The 13,679-nt window shown below is 39.3% G+C and overlaps 1 protein-coding gene across 1 annotated transcript in view; it reads left to right on the top strand.

Moving 5' to 3' along the window:
• Positions 1 to 13,679, top strand: part of AGBL4 (AGBL carboxypeptidase 4) — a 1,519,087-nt gene that overhangs the window by 99,187 nt on the left and 1,406,221 nt on the right. The window contains exon 2 of the mRNA XM_063427788.1: positions 9,142 to 9,264. Within this exon, the coding sequence (XP_063283858.1) occupies positions 9,142 to 9,264 (123 nt within the window). The remainder of the gene's footprint in view (positions 1 to 9,141; positions 9,265 to 13,679) is intronic.

Raw genomic sequence — 13,679 nt, 5'->3', positions numbered from 1 at the left:
TTGCATCCTATGAGTTTCCCTACAGCATCTTCTCCATCAGATACATGACGCTTAGGAGGTAGGACTGTTTTAGTGTTTTTGGTCAATAAGATTTTGTAATTAGGCCCATCATAATTATCAGCCCCAGGCCCACTGGGCTCTTAATCCGGCCCTGCTTATACTTGAAAATCACACTGAGTTCTCATTGTACTAAAAAGCTCTGTGTGTGTAAGCTATACAATGAAAATGAACACATACTCATTCAACATTCACACCACTTGCAGAAGCATAGCAGCTTATTTTGTTTAAGCAAAATGTACCCCATCAATACTTAGTAACTGCGTCAGAGAGCAGCTGCTAATGTAACTCCAACAGCACTTCAATTAGACTGTGCATTTACTAGATTATCATATGTGCAGAACCTGTTTGCCATTTCATTGAATTTTAGGCAATGTAACATCACGTAGAGGGACAGGTGTAAGCAGGGCCCTATGGCACGTCTTGTGATCTGTAATAGACCCATCACATCACTAGTATCCCCGGGGCAGGACACCAGGGAACCAACCCTAGATGGCAGGAAAAGACCGCAAAATAAGGACATTCCTGCTGAAATCACGCAGTTGGGAGGCCGAAAAATCTGACATGTTAAATAAATACCAAACTCTGTTGGGGACAGACCTGTCATCTGTAAACTGAAATAGAACTTGGAATATACAGTTAAAAAAATCACCAATCTGTAAAAGCAAATTTCCCACTAAAATGAAATGTTTAATTATATTTTGCAAGTTTATTGTCGGCTCAACACAACTCGCTGTTCAGCAAACAATCCTTTTTTGGTTTATTTGATCCCTCTGATTTGTCGCAGTGCTCTTTTATTTTCCGTTGAATGAGTAGACTCCAGCTTTCAATTCCTAGTTCACTCGTAAATGTGGGACTCGTGGTATTAACAGTTATAACGATTTCTTCTCAGCCTACAATTACTGTAAAGAAATATGGACGTACCACAACTGACAAAGCGGCATTGTAAACATAGTGGCAGAAAATAAAGAATAAACATAGATTTGCAAGTAATATTAATATAATTTAATTCTACAGTGCTTGAAGTTTTGATTTAGACATGTCAAAACTTTGGTATTTACGTGCCTTACTTAAAGATGAATATAAAATACTAATGTGTTTGGCATCTTAATAATAAGAATACTTCGAAGTGACAGCTCGTCATGTAAACTGACATCTTCTGCTGGAGAATTCTATTAAAAATTCTAGGGTATTACTATTTAAAATTTGGAAAGAAAAGTCCTCTTGTTATAAATACTCTTTTCACATTGTATTTATTCTGTAAGTTGGAATCTTTTGTAAAATACTGAGTAAGAATACAATAATTTAGATAGTATTGTATTGAATATGTTGCATGGTGTACATCCATATAATTACACTGATCCCCTTATTATTGTGATGTATAACGGCTTAGGCCCTGAGGAGTCAGGCAAGGCCTAGAGAGAACAGGGACATGTGAGTGTGAGGGGGAGTGTATAGATAGAATGGTAAGGAGATTGTTGAATGGTGGGAGGAGTATTGAGGGGCAAAAGGGGTGGGTTAGTATAAATAGGTATGCAGCTAACGGGATAGCAGCCATCTTCATTATCAGTTGGTAACAGCTTCCCGCCATCCCTCCCCTTGTTTGTTTCTTATTTATTTTTGTCTATGTTGGTTCTTGTCACAGCGTGGCGGTATATGGCACTTGTCAACCATGGGTTGGCAGCAGTCCGTGGAAAGTGGATGGGTAGGGCTGTCCCTCCCCTAACCTAACGTACAGTTATGGATAACAGACATGCCCACTGGGCTAATAATCGGCTAGTGGTTAGCATTACAAGAATGGAAGACCCAGGAAAAGGCCTTCTGCTGGTTGGAACGAGGGGGAGGGCAGCTACCCAAGTAAATGTTTTGGTTGGCAAGGTGGTACTCAGTGACGGATATTTATTTACTGAGTAAATTATGTATATAGAATATTTTATGTTATAAAGTTGAAGTTTACAGATTTATATATTAAATTTGAATAAAGCTGTGGCCAATTTTCTCCAAGCAAATGTGGTTTGTTTATTTCGGGTAAATAAGTGATTGGGGTTTATCGGTGTTTAAGGGTTATGCCCATACACATTTACCCTCTACCTATGCACATGTGTACTCAGCAGTCATGTCTGAAACATTCTAGCTACTTATGGTATGAAACATTCACACACCACCTCATCAGACAGCCTGGCCCAGAAACATCACATCCCGGTTTCACAAACAGGCAGTGCCCGCTACAGTGCCACGTCAAACGGCCAATGCCACAGTTTAAGCTCCCAGCACCAGTCATGGAGATTAAAATAACAGGATTAATGGTACACTCCAGACTGGAGTTGCTTTGTTCCCCCTTTTTATTTGTAAATTTTGTTAATCGGTCTTACTACAGACTTCCACAATGTGGACACCAGGGAATAAATCTGGGACAAGGGACAGAAACCGCCATCAGGATGGTCTTGCGGGATGCAGGACTTTTGGGAGGTTTGTAGTATGGCTCACTTAGTTAAATCACAAATACAATGGGAAACAGTATAACTCCAGTTTGGAGTGGTCCTTTAATGATGTTATTTCAGCCTCCATAACTATCCCCAGCAAGTGTCATGAGACTTCCTCCCGCAGTGCTGAAGGGACTAGGACCATACAGAGAGAGCGGTTCAGCGTAGTTCGCCATGAGTGCGACTGAACGAAGAGTCTGACATACATTCATGCCAGTCGGACATGTCCCTTGTTTCGGTGCCCCCCTCCCCGTTTCTGGGCAGCACCATCCATGGTGACACATGGCATTACTAGCTGACCCCACTCACCCTAGTCTTGAATTAATACCCACCCCAATGTTGGGAGTTATGATACTAGGTTCCCATGTAACAGAGATTACCTGACATCCCACATCGCTCAGACGTGTTCAGCAGCTGCGTGTTCTTCATGTTCAATAATGAGAGAGTAATATAACGGTGAAACACCCTTCAACATATCCTTCCTTATTAGCTTAAAAACTGTGATTGAACAGGGCTGGCTGCAACCCACCACATGCCATGTTCTAAAACGGTGGAAATGTTGAGAATTATAAACTAGATAATTAGCAATTTATTTGTCATCATAAGATTACTCACTAAAGTCGTTAATTTATGTCTTCATTTCTCATTGCCTGCCAGCACATAATTAAAGAATACATTGCTCGATGGTTTGTTTTTGCAATATATGAATATTTTGTTAATCATTAAAGATTTCATGTTGACAAGTACGCTGCAAAGGTACCTTCTAAGTAACACAATTAAAGAAGTCCGGAGGTTGTTAGAGTCCAATTAGCAACATTGTAATAAATACCAACAGGCCAACTTTAATGGACAATTAGGACTTTAAATAAGTCTTTCTCTCATTGCAGAAACATTTAGAGAAACACTAAAGCTAAATATTAACTAGACTATTACACAAACAACTTTACATTAAGGAAAGTTGTATTGGTTGATAAATATATTAGCAATTTCCATTTGTACATTATTATCCCCCTTAAGCCACTTAACTAGGCCACAACCCTTGTGAAATGTTTAGTGTTGATAGCACACTTTCGTTTGAGGAGTTCCCTTAAAATTATAAGCAATGCTGTTATATGTTCTTCAGGTTTTCTGAGCAGGAACTAATATTGTATTTGCCAGCCCAATAGTTTGATTTCAGTGCAGAAGAAATGATGTTAAAAGCTGTGAGTAAATGTCTCCATTTAATTAAACCAGTCGTTTTGAACCCAGCGTTGTTCCCCTAATTTGGATATCTGTGTCATTATTCCAATAGGTCTCCATTGTTTGAAGAGGCAAATAATATTTATTGGACAATGGTCACCTCATAAATATTTTTCATATATTAATCCTTTTTATTTACCAAGTATTTTTTTTCAACTTAACTATATATATATATATATATATATATATATATGTATAAAAATAAGAAAAAACATCCATAGCTTTAGTATATGACAGGATCCTTCAGCCGTTTGCATGCACCTTTGGTCGGAGAGTGTTTGAAAACTTATATTAAGTGAGAATTCAAAGTTAAAGGAACACTATAGTCACCTAAATTACTTTAGCTAAATAAAGCAGTTTTAGTGTATAGATCATTCCCCTGCAATTTCACTGCTCAATTCACTGTCATTTAGGAGTTAAATCACTTTGTTTCTGTTTATGCAGCTCTAGCCACACCTCCCCTGGCTATGATTGACAGAGCCTGCATTAAAAAAAAACTGGTTTCACTTTCAAACAGATGTAATCTACCTTAAATAATTGTATCTCAATTGTGGCGGAACCAACCTCGCCACTGAGAACTGGAGAAGCCTGGTTGCTAGCCTCCTGCCCAGTGATTATGGTCCCTGGGAGATATTGCCCTTTAAGGGACTGAATTGGGGCTTATGGACTGCTACCATAATGTACTGACCCTTTAAGAACTACTTTTGGGCATGTGGATTTTATAATACTGTCCCTAGCCCTTTAAATACTTTGGGGAAAGATTGGTACTTTTGTATATGGCACTTCGGACACAGTCGAAGCAGTCGAAGCTGTCGAAGCTGTCGAAGTGCCGAAGTTGCCGAAGTTACCGAAGTTGTCGAAGTCGTCGAAGCGGCCGGCATCGGACAAAGGACCACGTGGCGGCGGCCATTTTAACTTTGAACACCGCCGACCCTTACCATCCCCTCCACTTCGACACTTCGACTAAAGTCAAAGTACAGGCACACTTCGAATGGGACTTAGCCGTTTTTATGCCAGTAATTGATCGACCGCACAGCCCAAATCCATGGAACTGTTTTGGGCAGGAAAATGTGCTTGCAGTCGGTCATAAAGGGACCTCCAGCTAACTATTGATCTACTGGAGGGATTGGGATGATTTTTGAGAGTATTACTAATTGAAGTATGCTGAGTAAGAAAATGTATGTTTTATGTTTGTGACATGTATATTTTAGAAGTTATAGATATTGTGTAAAAGTTATGTTTAAACTGTATGAATAATGGGATCATGTGTCACACTAAGGGGAGGGTATGTGTGGGTTGCACCTGTGATACTATTGGTTATTTTATGCCTCCCCCTGGGTGTGGCCTGTATGTGTACTCTTGTAATAAAAGCCAGGCTGGATGTGCCAGTCCAGAGTTCCTGTTTTACCCTCAAAGTGAAGTGTCGTCTCATTATTGGGGGAAGGATTTATTGCATGCTGTTCCAGTTGACTGCTAGGAGTGTAAGCCTATTCGTATGGTTCCTATTCAACGGTCTACAGCATTCCTATGCTTGAGAAGATTCATATGCTGAATCGGTTTGGTGATTGTGGTGTCTGCCAGAGTGCTTGGAGTCCTCAGGAAGCGCTAGGAGCATCCATTAACGGAGGTGCCCAGTCTGGGTGCCAGGCGATCCGTTACATAAATCTCTAAATTGAACTTTAATCACATACAGGAGGCTCTTGCAGGGTCTAGCAAGCTATTAACATAGCAGGGGATAAGAAAATCTTAATTAAACAGAACTTGCAATAAAGAAAGCCTTAATAGGGCTCTCTTTACAGGAAGTGTTTATGGAAGGCTGTGCAAGTCACATGCAGGGAGGTGTGACTAGGGTTCATAAACAAAGGGATTTAACTCCTAAATGGCAGAGGTTTGAGCAGTGAGGCAGCAGGGGCATGTTCTATACACCAAAACTGCTTCATTAAGCTAAAGTTGTTCTGGTGACTATAGTGTCCCTTTAATTCAAAGTGAATTTCAAATTTAAGACCAGAGCAGTTGAATTAAAAGCATAGCTGTCTTAGACAATTTTTACAGTTTGGCTATTTTGACTTTAACCCCTTCAATACCAACATTGAGTATAGGCATTTTTTGTTTTCATGTATTTTGCAGTTTAAAAGTTAGTCCATAGAACCTCACTCACCGCCATTTATACTCTAGTTATGAGTACCAGAAGCCACTAGTCACTGTTATAATTCCTGTAAAAAAGGTCAGCTCATCATCTGCTTTCAAACAGTACAGGAAGTGTCATTGGATGATGCCATTCTTACAGTCAGGGAGGCGTAGAAATGAGTGGACTGTACCATTTCACTGTCAGCATTTCATAGCATAACAGGGACTGATACGCATTGCTATAGCAGTTTTAAGGGGTTAAATACCTTTATTTTAGAAATATATGATTTGCTTTATGTATTCTGTTTACATTCTGTTGCCATTTTTTGAAAACTGCATTACTTTTAATGCCTTCAGAGTCCTTGCAAATACCTACAAGCAATGTATTTGACCATTTTTATTTACCGATTCTCGTCACATTTACTGTATGTGAGAAAACTTGCATTTTTGCTTTTGTACTAAAATTTCAAACCCTGTGAGAAACATGTCAAGATAATGGACACTGTACACTGTCTAAATATTTTTATTCCCCCAATATTTTTAGGAAGGAGGAACAAATACGTGACAATTAGAAATGGTGTAAATTTACATAATTAGAATTTTTATGTTTGTCTTCAAATCAATCTGTACACAAACTTGCCGTTATGATATGCTTGCTACAAATAACTGTCATGATAATAGTTTTTCAATCAGAAAGTGCTCGGTAGTGGAGGAGTTAAAGTTACATTTTACTTTGAATTCACTTTATATTTATTTAGTGAATAACCCTCTATGGTTTTTCGTGCAGGGAGTGAAGTAGGGAAGACCATTGAGACTGTGAGTTTTCAAACCCTAACACACAGTGTCCTCTAGCATGTAAGCTCATTGAGCAGGGCCCTTAACCCCTCTGTTCCTGTGTGCCCGACTTCTCTGGTTACAACTACATGTTTGTTTATCCACCCATTGTACAGCGCTGCGGAATTTGTTGACGCTTTATAAATAATAACATTATAATGAATATGGCTGAAGGATCCTGTCTTATACTAAAAGTAGGGATGCATTTTTCCATTTTTACACATACTTCATTTAAAAACGTACTCATTTCCTTTTAAAACTTGGTGAAATGAGTAGGATATAAAAACGATGACAGTTGTCATTTAATAATTTGCTAATTATTTGGGTATTTGTGAAAGATAAATCGATTTGAACCAATGCATTTGGTTTGATGGGACCACAGTGATTTTCCTTTAGAGATTGTACACATAGTATATAAAATATGCCAGTCAACATCCAGAGATAAAAATGAGTGAGCATTTTATTCTCTGGCTAACCATGTCCATTTCTAATGGTATGTGTGTGTATATACCCTTTGGATTTAAAGTCTCCTTTTTGAGGATTACGTGACAATCTCTACTATGTCTCAAGCTGATACAATGATACCAAGATGATATAATTCCAATGCAGCAGGTAACATCACTGACCTCTGACACAATCCAACGCTAATCTTTTGTGGCAATAGCTGTGATTCGTTGCCCTTTATCCTTAATACAACAATACCTAATTCCACTCAAATGTATTTGAGTCCAGTCTCAAACAACGAGATTATGAGTTTATTTTGTGAAAAGCTCTACTAAAAATATATATATATTTGATATCCCTTACTTTAGCCTGTGTTCAGTTACATTCGTATCTGGACAATTCTCTGACTTTCCGAAGTGTATTTGGCTTTGACATTTATTTTGTGGACTTCCAAGATGTATCTGTCTCTGGGAAGGGGAATGTTGCCCATAGTTCTACCCACCCCCACCATGATTTACCCCTTTATTGCCAACAATTACTCTTTTTTTTTACTCAGCCATTGAATCCATACTCTGCTTCATCCCCATACCTCCTGACATTTTGAGTAAACAAAGAGGGAACATTTCATTTTAGGGGCGTTGCGTGGATGTTCTGAGAAATTGTAGGTGACTTACTTATAAATGGATGCAGCTAAAATGTAATTTAGAATAAGAACAATGTATCTTATTTACACAGACTGATTTTTAAACATATTTATTGTAGTTTAAAGGGACACTATAGTCACCTGAACAACTTTAGCTTAATGAAGCAGTTTTGGTGTATAGAACATGCCCCTGCAGCCTCACTGCTCAATCCTCTGCCATTTAGGAGTTAAATCCCTTTGTTTATGAACCCTAGTCACACCTCCCTGCATGTGACTTGCACAGCCTTCCATAAACACTTCCTGTAAAGAGAGCCCTATTTGGGCTTTCTTTATTGCAAGTTCTGTTTAATTAAGATTTTCTTATCCCCTGCTATGTTAATAGCTTGCTAGACCCTGCAAGAGCCTCCTGTGTGTGATTAAAGTTCAATTTAGAGATTGAGATACAATTATTTAAGGTAAATTACATCTGTTTGAAAGTGAAACCAGTTTTTTTTTTCATGCAGGCTCTGTCAATCATAGCCAGGGGAGGTGTGGCTAGGGCTGCATAAACAGAAATCAAGTGATTTAACTCCTAAATGACAGTGAATTGAGCAGTGAAATTGCAGGGGAATGATCTATACACTAAAACTGCTTTATTTAGCTAAAGTAATTTAGGTGACTATAGTGTTCCTTTAAAGACACGTTGCTATGAGTAATATTGTTCTAAATCTCTGTTATGCACTGAAACACATCAACAATATAGAGCTCCAAGCAAAGAGGGGCATTAGGATACAAAAGAGTGACATAAGATTTGGCCCTACATAGAGACACATGGGAGGGTAGACATTGCCTCTGTACCCTTCACCTCTTCATATATTCAAAAAAAGCTGAATACACCCATTGTGAGGTCTGGATAAAAAAATCCCAGATATGGTCATTTTACGTACACCAGATGTCCAAATCTGCAAGCCGGTGACTGTCAGCAAATTATGGACATATGGACATGTAAGATGATAACTAGGGGGTAATGAATGGGTATTTTACAACACAGCACTAAGCAGTTACAGTTATTCACTTAAGAAGTGTCATTAATTCAAAGTGAATTTCAAATATAAAGCCACAATAGTCAAACTGGAATAATTCTCTAAGGCAGCAATGCTTCCAATTGGACTATTTTGGCCCTAAATTTGAAATGCATTTTAAATGCAGACAATTCTCACTTTTAATGTTTTTTTTAACAATACAATCACACATGAACTAAATATGTAATTGTTGTAACAGGCTGTTATGATCACAAAAAAATTATATTTATTTTTTTGTTTGTTTTTGAAATAGGAATCAAATTGGACAACGAAGCCAACATATTGGGAAATATTAGCAAACTGAGTGTTTCTCCTCCTGGGTTTTGCGGTCTACCCAAAAAGGGACATCTCATTTTTGATGCCTACTTTGAAAGTGGTAAGTATTAAAGCAAATATAAATTGTGTAAACTATACATTCAAATATATATTTTTCTTTACATAATTTCAACAGTTATTATTTTGTTAATGCTATAGTCGGATATTGTGGGTAAACATAGGTTATAGGCATTTTTATGTTTCATTTTTTTTAGTCATTATAAAATAGCCTTTTATATACAACAGTAATGGTGCTGCTATCTGTCTGTCTGTCTGTCTGTCTGTCACCAAACACTCCAAACACTATAAGACATTTTAGTTATTTGAAGTGGTCATGGTGGCTGTACGTACAATCTTTCTCTTAAAGGGACACTATAGCCACCAGCTATAGTCTCACTGCTCAATTATCTGCCATTTAGAAGTCAAATCACTTTCTTTATGCAGCCCTAGTCACAACTCCCTACATTTGAGTTGCACAGCCTTCCTAAATAAGTCCTTTAAAGTGAGAGCTAATGTTTACACTTGTCTTATTGCAAATTCTGTTTAATTTTAGAATTCATTATCTCCTGCACTGTTAACAAATTGCTAGACCTTGCAGGAGACTCCTGTATGTGATTAACGTTCAGTTTACAGAGCAGGAGATGAAAACGTCAAAAGTAAGTTAACATCGGATTAAAATGATGATATCTTTTTTTATGTAGGGTGTGTGAGTCACAGTCAGGGGAGGTTTGGCCTTCATAAACAGAAACAAAAGTGATTTAAATCTTAAAAGGCAGAGAATTGAGCAGTGAGATTTCAGAGGTATTATCTATACACAAAAACTGTTTCATTAAGCTTTAAGTTTTGCAAAGCCTTTAAACCCTCTGCTGCCAGAGTTGTAACTCGACCTGCAGTAACATCAGTGGGTCATCATTAGTCAGTCTGGAACAAGACTTCTGGGAGGCTAATGTGAATTCTGTGCAAATTTGATGGCCTCCCCGCTCTGTGCTTCCCCTGTCCCGCCCTCAGCCTGTCCTCCCCTACATCAAGCTGATGTAGATCAGGCTGCAGGGAGAAAAGTTTTAAATATTTTTAATTTCAGCGTGGGGGATGGAGACCTGTATATGAAAGGCTACTCTCTGACCAAAAACAGTGTTTTTTTTTTTTTGGTTTTTTTTTAAACACAGTTTTTAGGTTGGAGCAACATTTTAACAAGCTTTAACTGCAAGCAAATTAGGCCTTAAAAGTTGAGTGAAACAGTTCTTACAGCTGTTCGTACAGATTATTTGTTGATCACTTACAGACCCTCTGTCTTTAAAAAACAGAAGTGGAGCAGAGCTAGTTTACAATCTTGCCGATAAATATCATTTGCAAGCTGTCGCCAGGGCCATCTTTAACACTGGGCAAACGGGGCAGCTGCCCCGGGCCCAATTACTCCTGGTGGCCCAAGGCAGCTGTCCGTATGCCCCGCTGCCTTAAAAAAAAAAAAAAAATGTTTCCTGGCCACTTTAGGCAGGCCCTGCACTGTAAGGAGTCCCACCAGGTAGCCCATGCACTTAGGGCCACCCAGTGGGCTTGTACCAGCAGGGGCCCGGTCGGGCGCTGTGGCACTTTAACTACGCGACCGGGCCCCTTGCTTTTCGGCAGCACTGTGAGGAAGTGAGTGCCGAGCATCACTTCCTCCCATAAAGAGCTGCTGCGCGGGAGAAGAAGGACCTGCACGGGAGGGAGGAGGAGGCAGTGAAGATGGGGACTCTTCACTCACATCATCCTCAGGCAACACACTGGATCCCAGGGATGCCACCCTCCAGCAAAAGGTAGGAAACTGGAGGGTGGGCTTAAAATGTAAATTTTGCATGTAGGTCGGTTTGTCTGTCCGTGTATCTGTGTATGTATCTGTGTGTGTCAGTATGTCTGTGTGTGTGTATGTCAGTATGTCTGACAGTGTATGTGTCTGTGTGTGTCAATATGTCTGTGTGTGTATGTCAGCATATCTGACAGTGTATGTGTCTGTGTGTGTCAGTATGTCTGATAGTGTATGTGTCTGTGTGTGTCAGTATGTCTGATAGTGTATGTGTCTGTGTGTGTCAGTATGTCTGTCTGACAGTGTATGTGTCTGTGTGTCAGTATGCCTCTGTGTGTGTATGTCAGTATGTCTGTGTGTGTCAGTATGTCTGATAGTGTATGTCAGTATTTCTGTGTATGTATGTCAGTATGTCTGACAGAGGATGTGTCTGTGTGTTTCAGTATGTCTGACAGTTTATGTGTCTGTGTGTGTCAGTATGTCTGCCAGTGTATGTGCCTGTGTGTCAGTATTTCTGCCAGTGTATGTGCCTGTGTGTCAGTATGTCTGCCAGTGTATGTGTCTGTATGTCAGTATGTCTTCCAGTGTGTGTGTGTGTGTGTGTGTGTGTACCTGATAGATATACTGACACACACACAGGCACATATACAGACATACAGACACACACACACACACAGCCACATACGCTGATAGTGATACTGTATGACAGTTTGTGTCAGTGTGTGTGTCAGTATGTCTATCGTATGTTTTTATGTGTGTCTGTATGTCTCATTTTATCTTTCTGTCTATCTGTATGTGTCTGTGTGTTTATCTGTGTGCGTATCTGTATGTAGTCAGTGTGTGTATCTGCTTGTGTGTCAGCGTGTTTACCTGTGTGTCTGAGCACCAACAATAAATACAAATACACCCCTCTATTCAAACTTCAACATTACATACAAACACACTCCTGCATTGAAAGTCAACACTTCATACAAACACACCTCTGTGTTAAACACCAAAATTATATATAAACAAACCCCTACATTCAAAAACTAGCACTACTACTACTTAAATGTACACTTGCATTTAAACTCTAACACTACATACAAACACATTCACACAAACATACTCCATACAAAAATTTTTTTACTTTCAAACACACAAACACAGTGCTAAATACAACCCTGCAAGCATGGGAAATTGGTAGAGCCCCACTGTGTTGGGGTGGAGGCATGATTGCATGCCAGGGAGTGGGTCCAGGGGGCCCAAGCAAATGCTTGCCCAGGGCCCAATCAATATTAAAGACGGCCCTGGCTGTCGCTATTAACATCCGGTAGTTTGTGGTTGTTACAAATAACCCCGAGGTTTACAACCTTATCGCTCCATTTTTGTACCCTATCACTAAAAACGGCTGTGCTACACATACCAACCATTCACACAATTGCTGCTTGCTGGTCAAACACAGAAACACATACCAGGGCATGCACACTTCACTCTGTGCAGGCAGTGGCTTCAGGCTAGTAGCGACTGGCTAGTGAAAAGTAGTAAAAGAGTTGGAACAATAATTTTTTTTCAATATGATGATTATTAGATGTCACTAATCTCTTGCCACCCGGCCAGAGGCTGGTACTAAGGTTTGTGGCTGGCAAGTGCAGGGCTCTCTGTCCACCTGTGCCACCAGCTATCTGTTTGTTACTTTGTATTTAACTTGATATATTGTCTGTTAACATCAACGTGTCTGTAATCCTGGTATAATGCAGTAATAATAATGAAGTTGCCCCACAATTCTAAACACTTCTTAATCCTAAACATCCTTAACCCTAAACCTGAGTAACCCTAAAGCTAAGGATCATGTAATCATTATCTCTCCCTAATCCTTCCCAGACTTTACCATAATCATAGCCTAATACCCCCTCCAACCAAAGCCTAGCAGTGTCTTATGAATGCGGCACCATATTAACCCCTTAAGGACACAACTTCTGGAATAAAAGGGAATCATGACGGAATATATCCGTCATGTATCCTTAAGGGGTTAATGTTGCTAAAATTATGGGCAGCATTTAAAACAAGTTGTATCGGTGGTAAGGTTTGAATTCTTTATTTCTAGGCCACAGACACCAGATTCCCAGGTATCACAGTATACCTGCATGCAGTAAGCAGCAGACTAGGTGCCAAATGTAATTAGACCAACAGTGAAGCACAAGATGTAATGGCATTGCTAGTGTTATCACTCTGTGGAATGGGCCCTGTACATACACTTTATACATATAAATGAACAAGTACATTATTTTTGCCCCTGGGTAACAGAGAAGCTTGTCTCTTGATGCATTTCACATTCTAATTCTCGATCAGTTTGTCAGACAGATGGGTTTGCTCAGTTGATGCATAGCAGAGTGAGGAGTCAGCGCCTCATGTTTTTATTTAAACAGATTATCTGGTAATTAGAGATATAGGCTGTAAATTACAGATTTTTGTGCATGTGACTAAGCTGTTTGCTGGCATTGTGGAAGGTTCTCTTACAATGTCAGTGTTAGTACTGCTTAAATGTGTAACGCTACTTGTGGCATATCACTAAACTGTCCGGAATACAATATATAAACATATTCTAATATTATATGCTTACTATTTGTGTGTCGGCATGTTAGCATATATGTGAACGTGTGCTATTGTGTGTTTGTGTGTGTGTATATGTAACTGTGTGTGATTGTATGTGT

This window comes from Pelobates fuscus, chromosome 7, assembly GCF_036172605.1.
Source record: "Pelobates fuscus isolate aPelFus1 chromosome 7, aPelFus1.pri, whole genome shotgun sequence".
NCBI classification, from domain to species: Eukaryota; Metazoa; Chordata; class Amphibia; order Anura; family Pelobatidae; genus Pelobates; species Pelobates fuscus.
The sequence above is the reverse complement of the archived record's forward strand: the minus strand, read 5'-3'. Positions and strand labels throughout refer to the sequence as shown.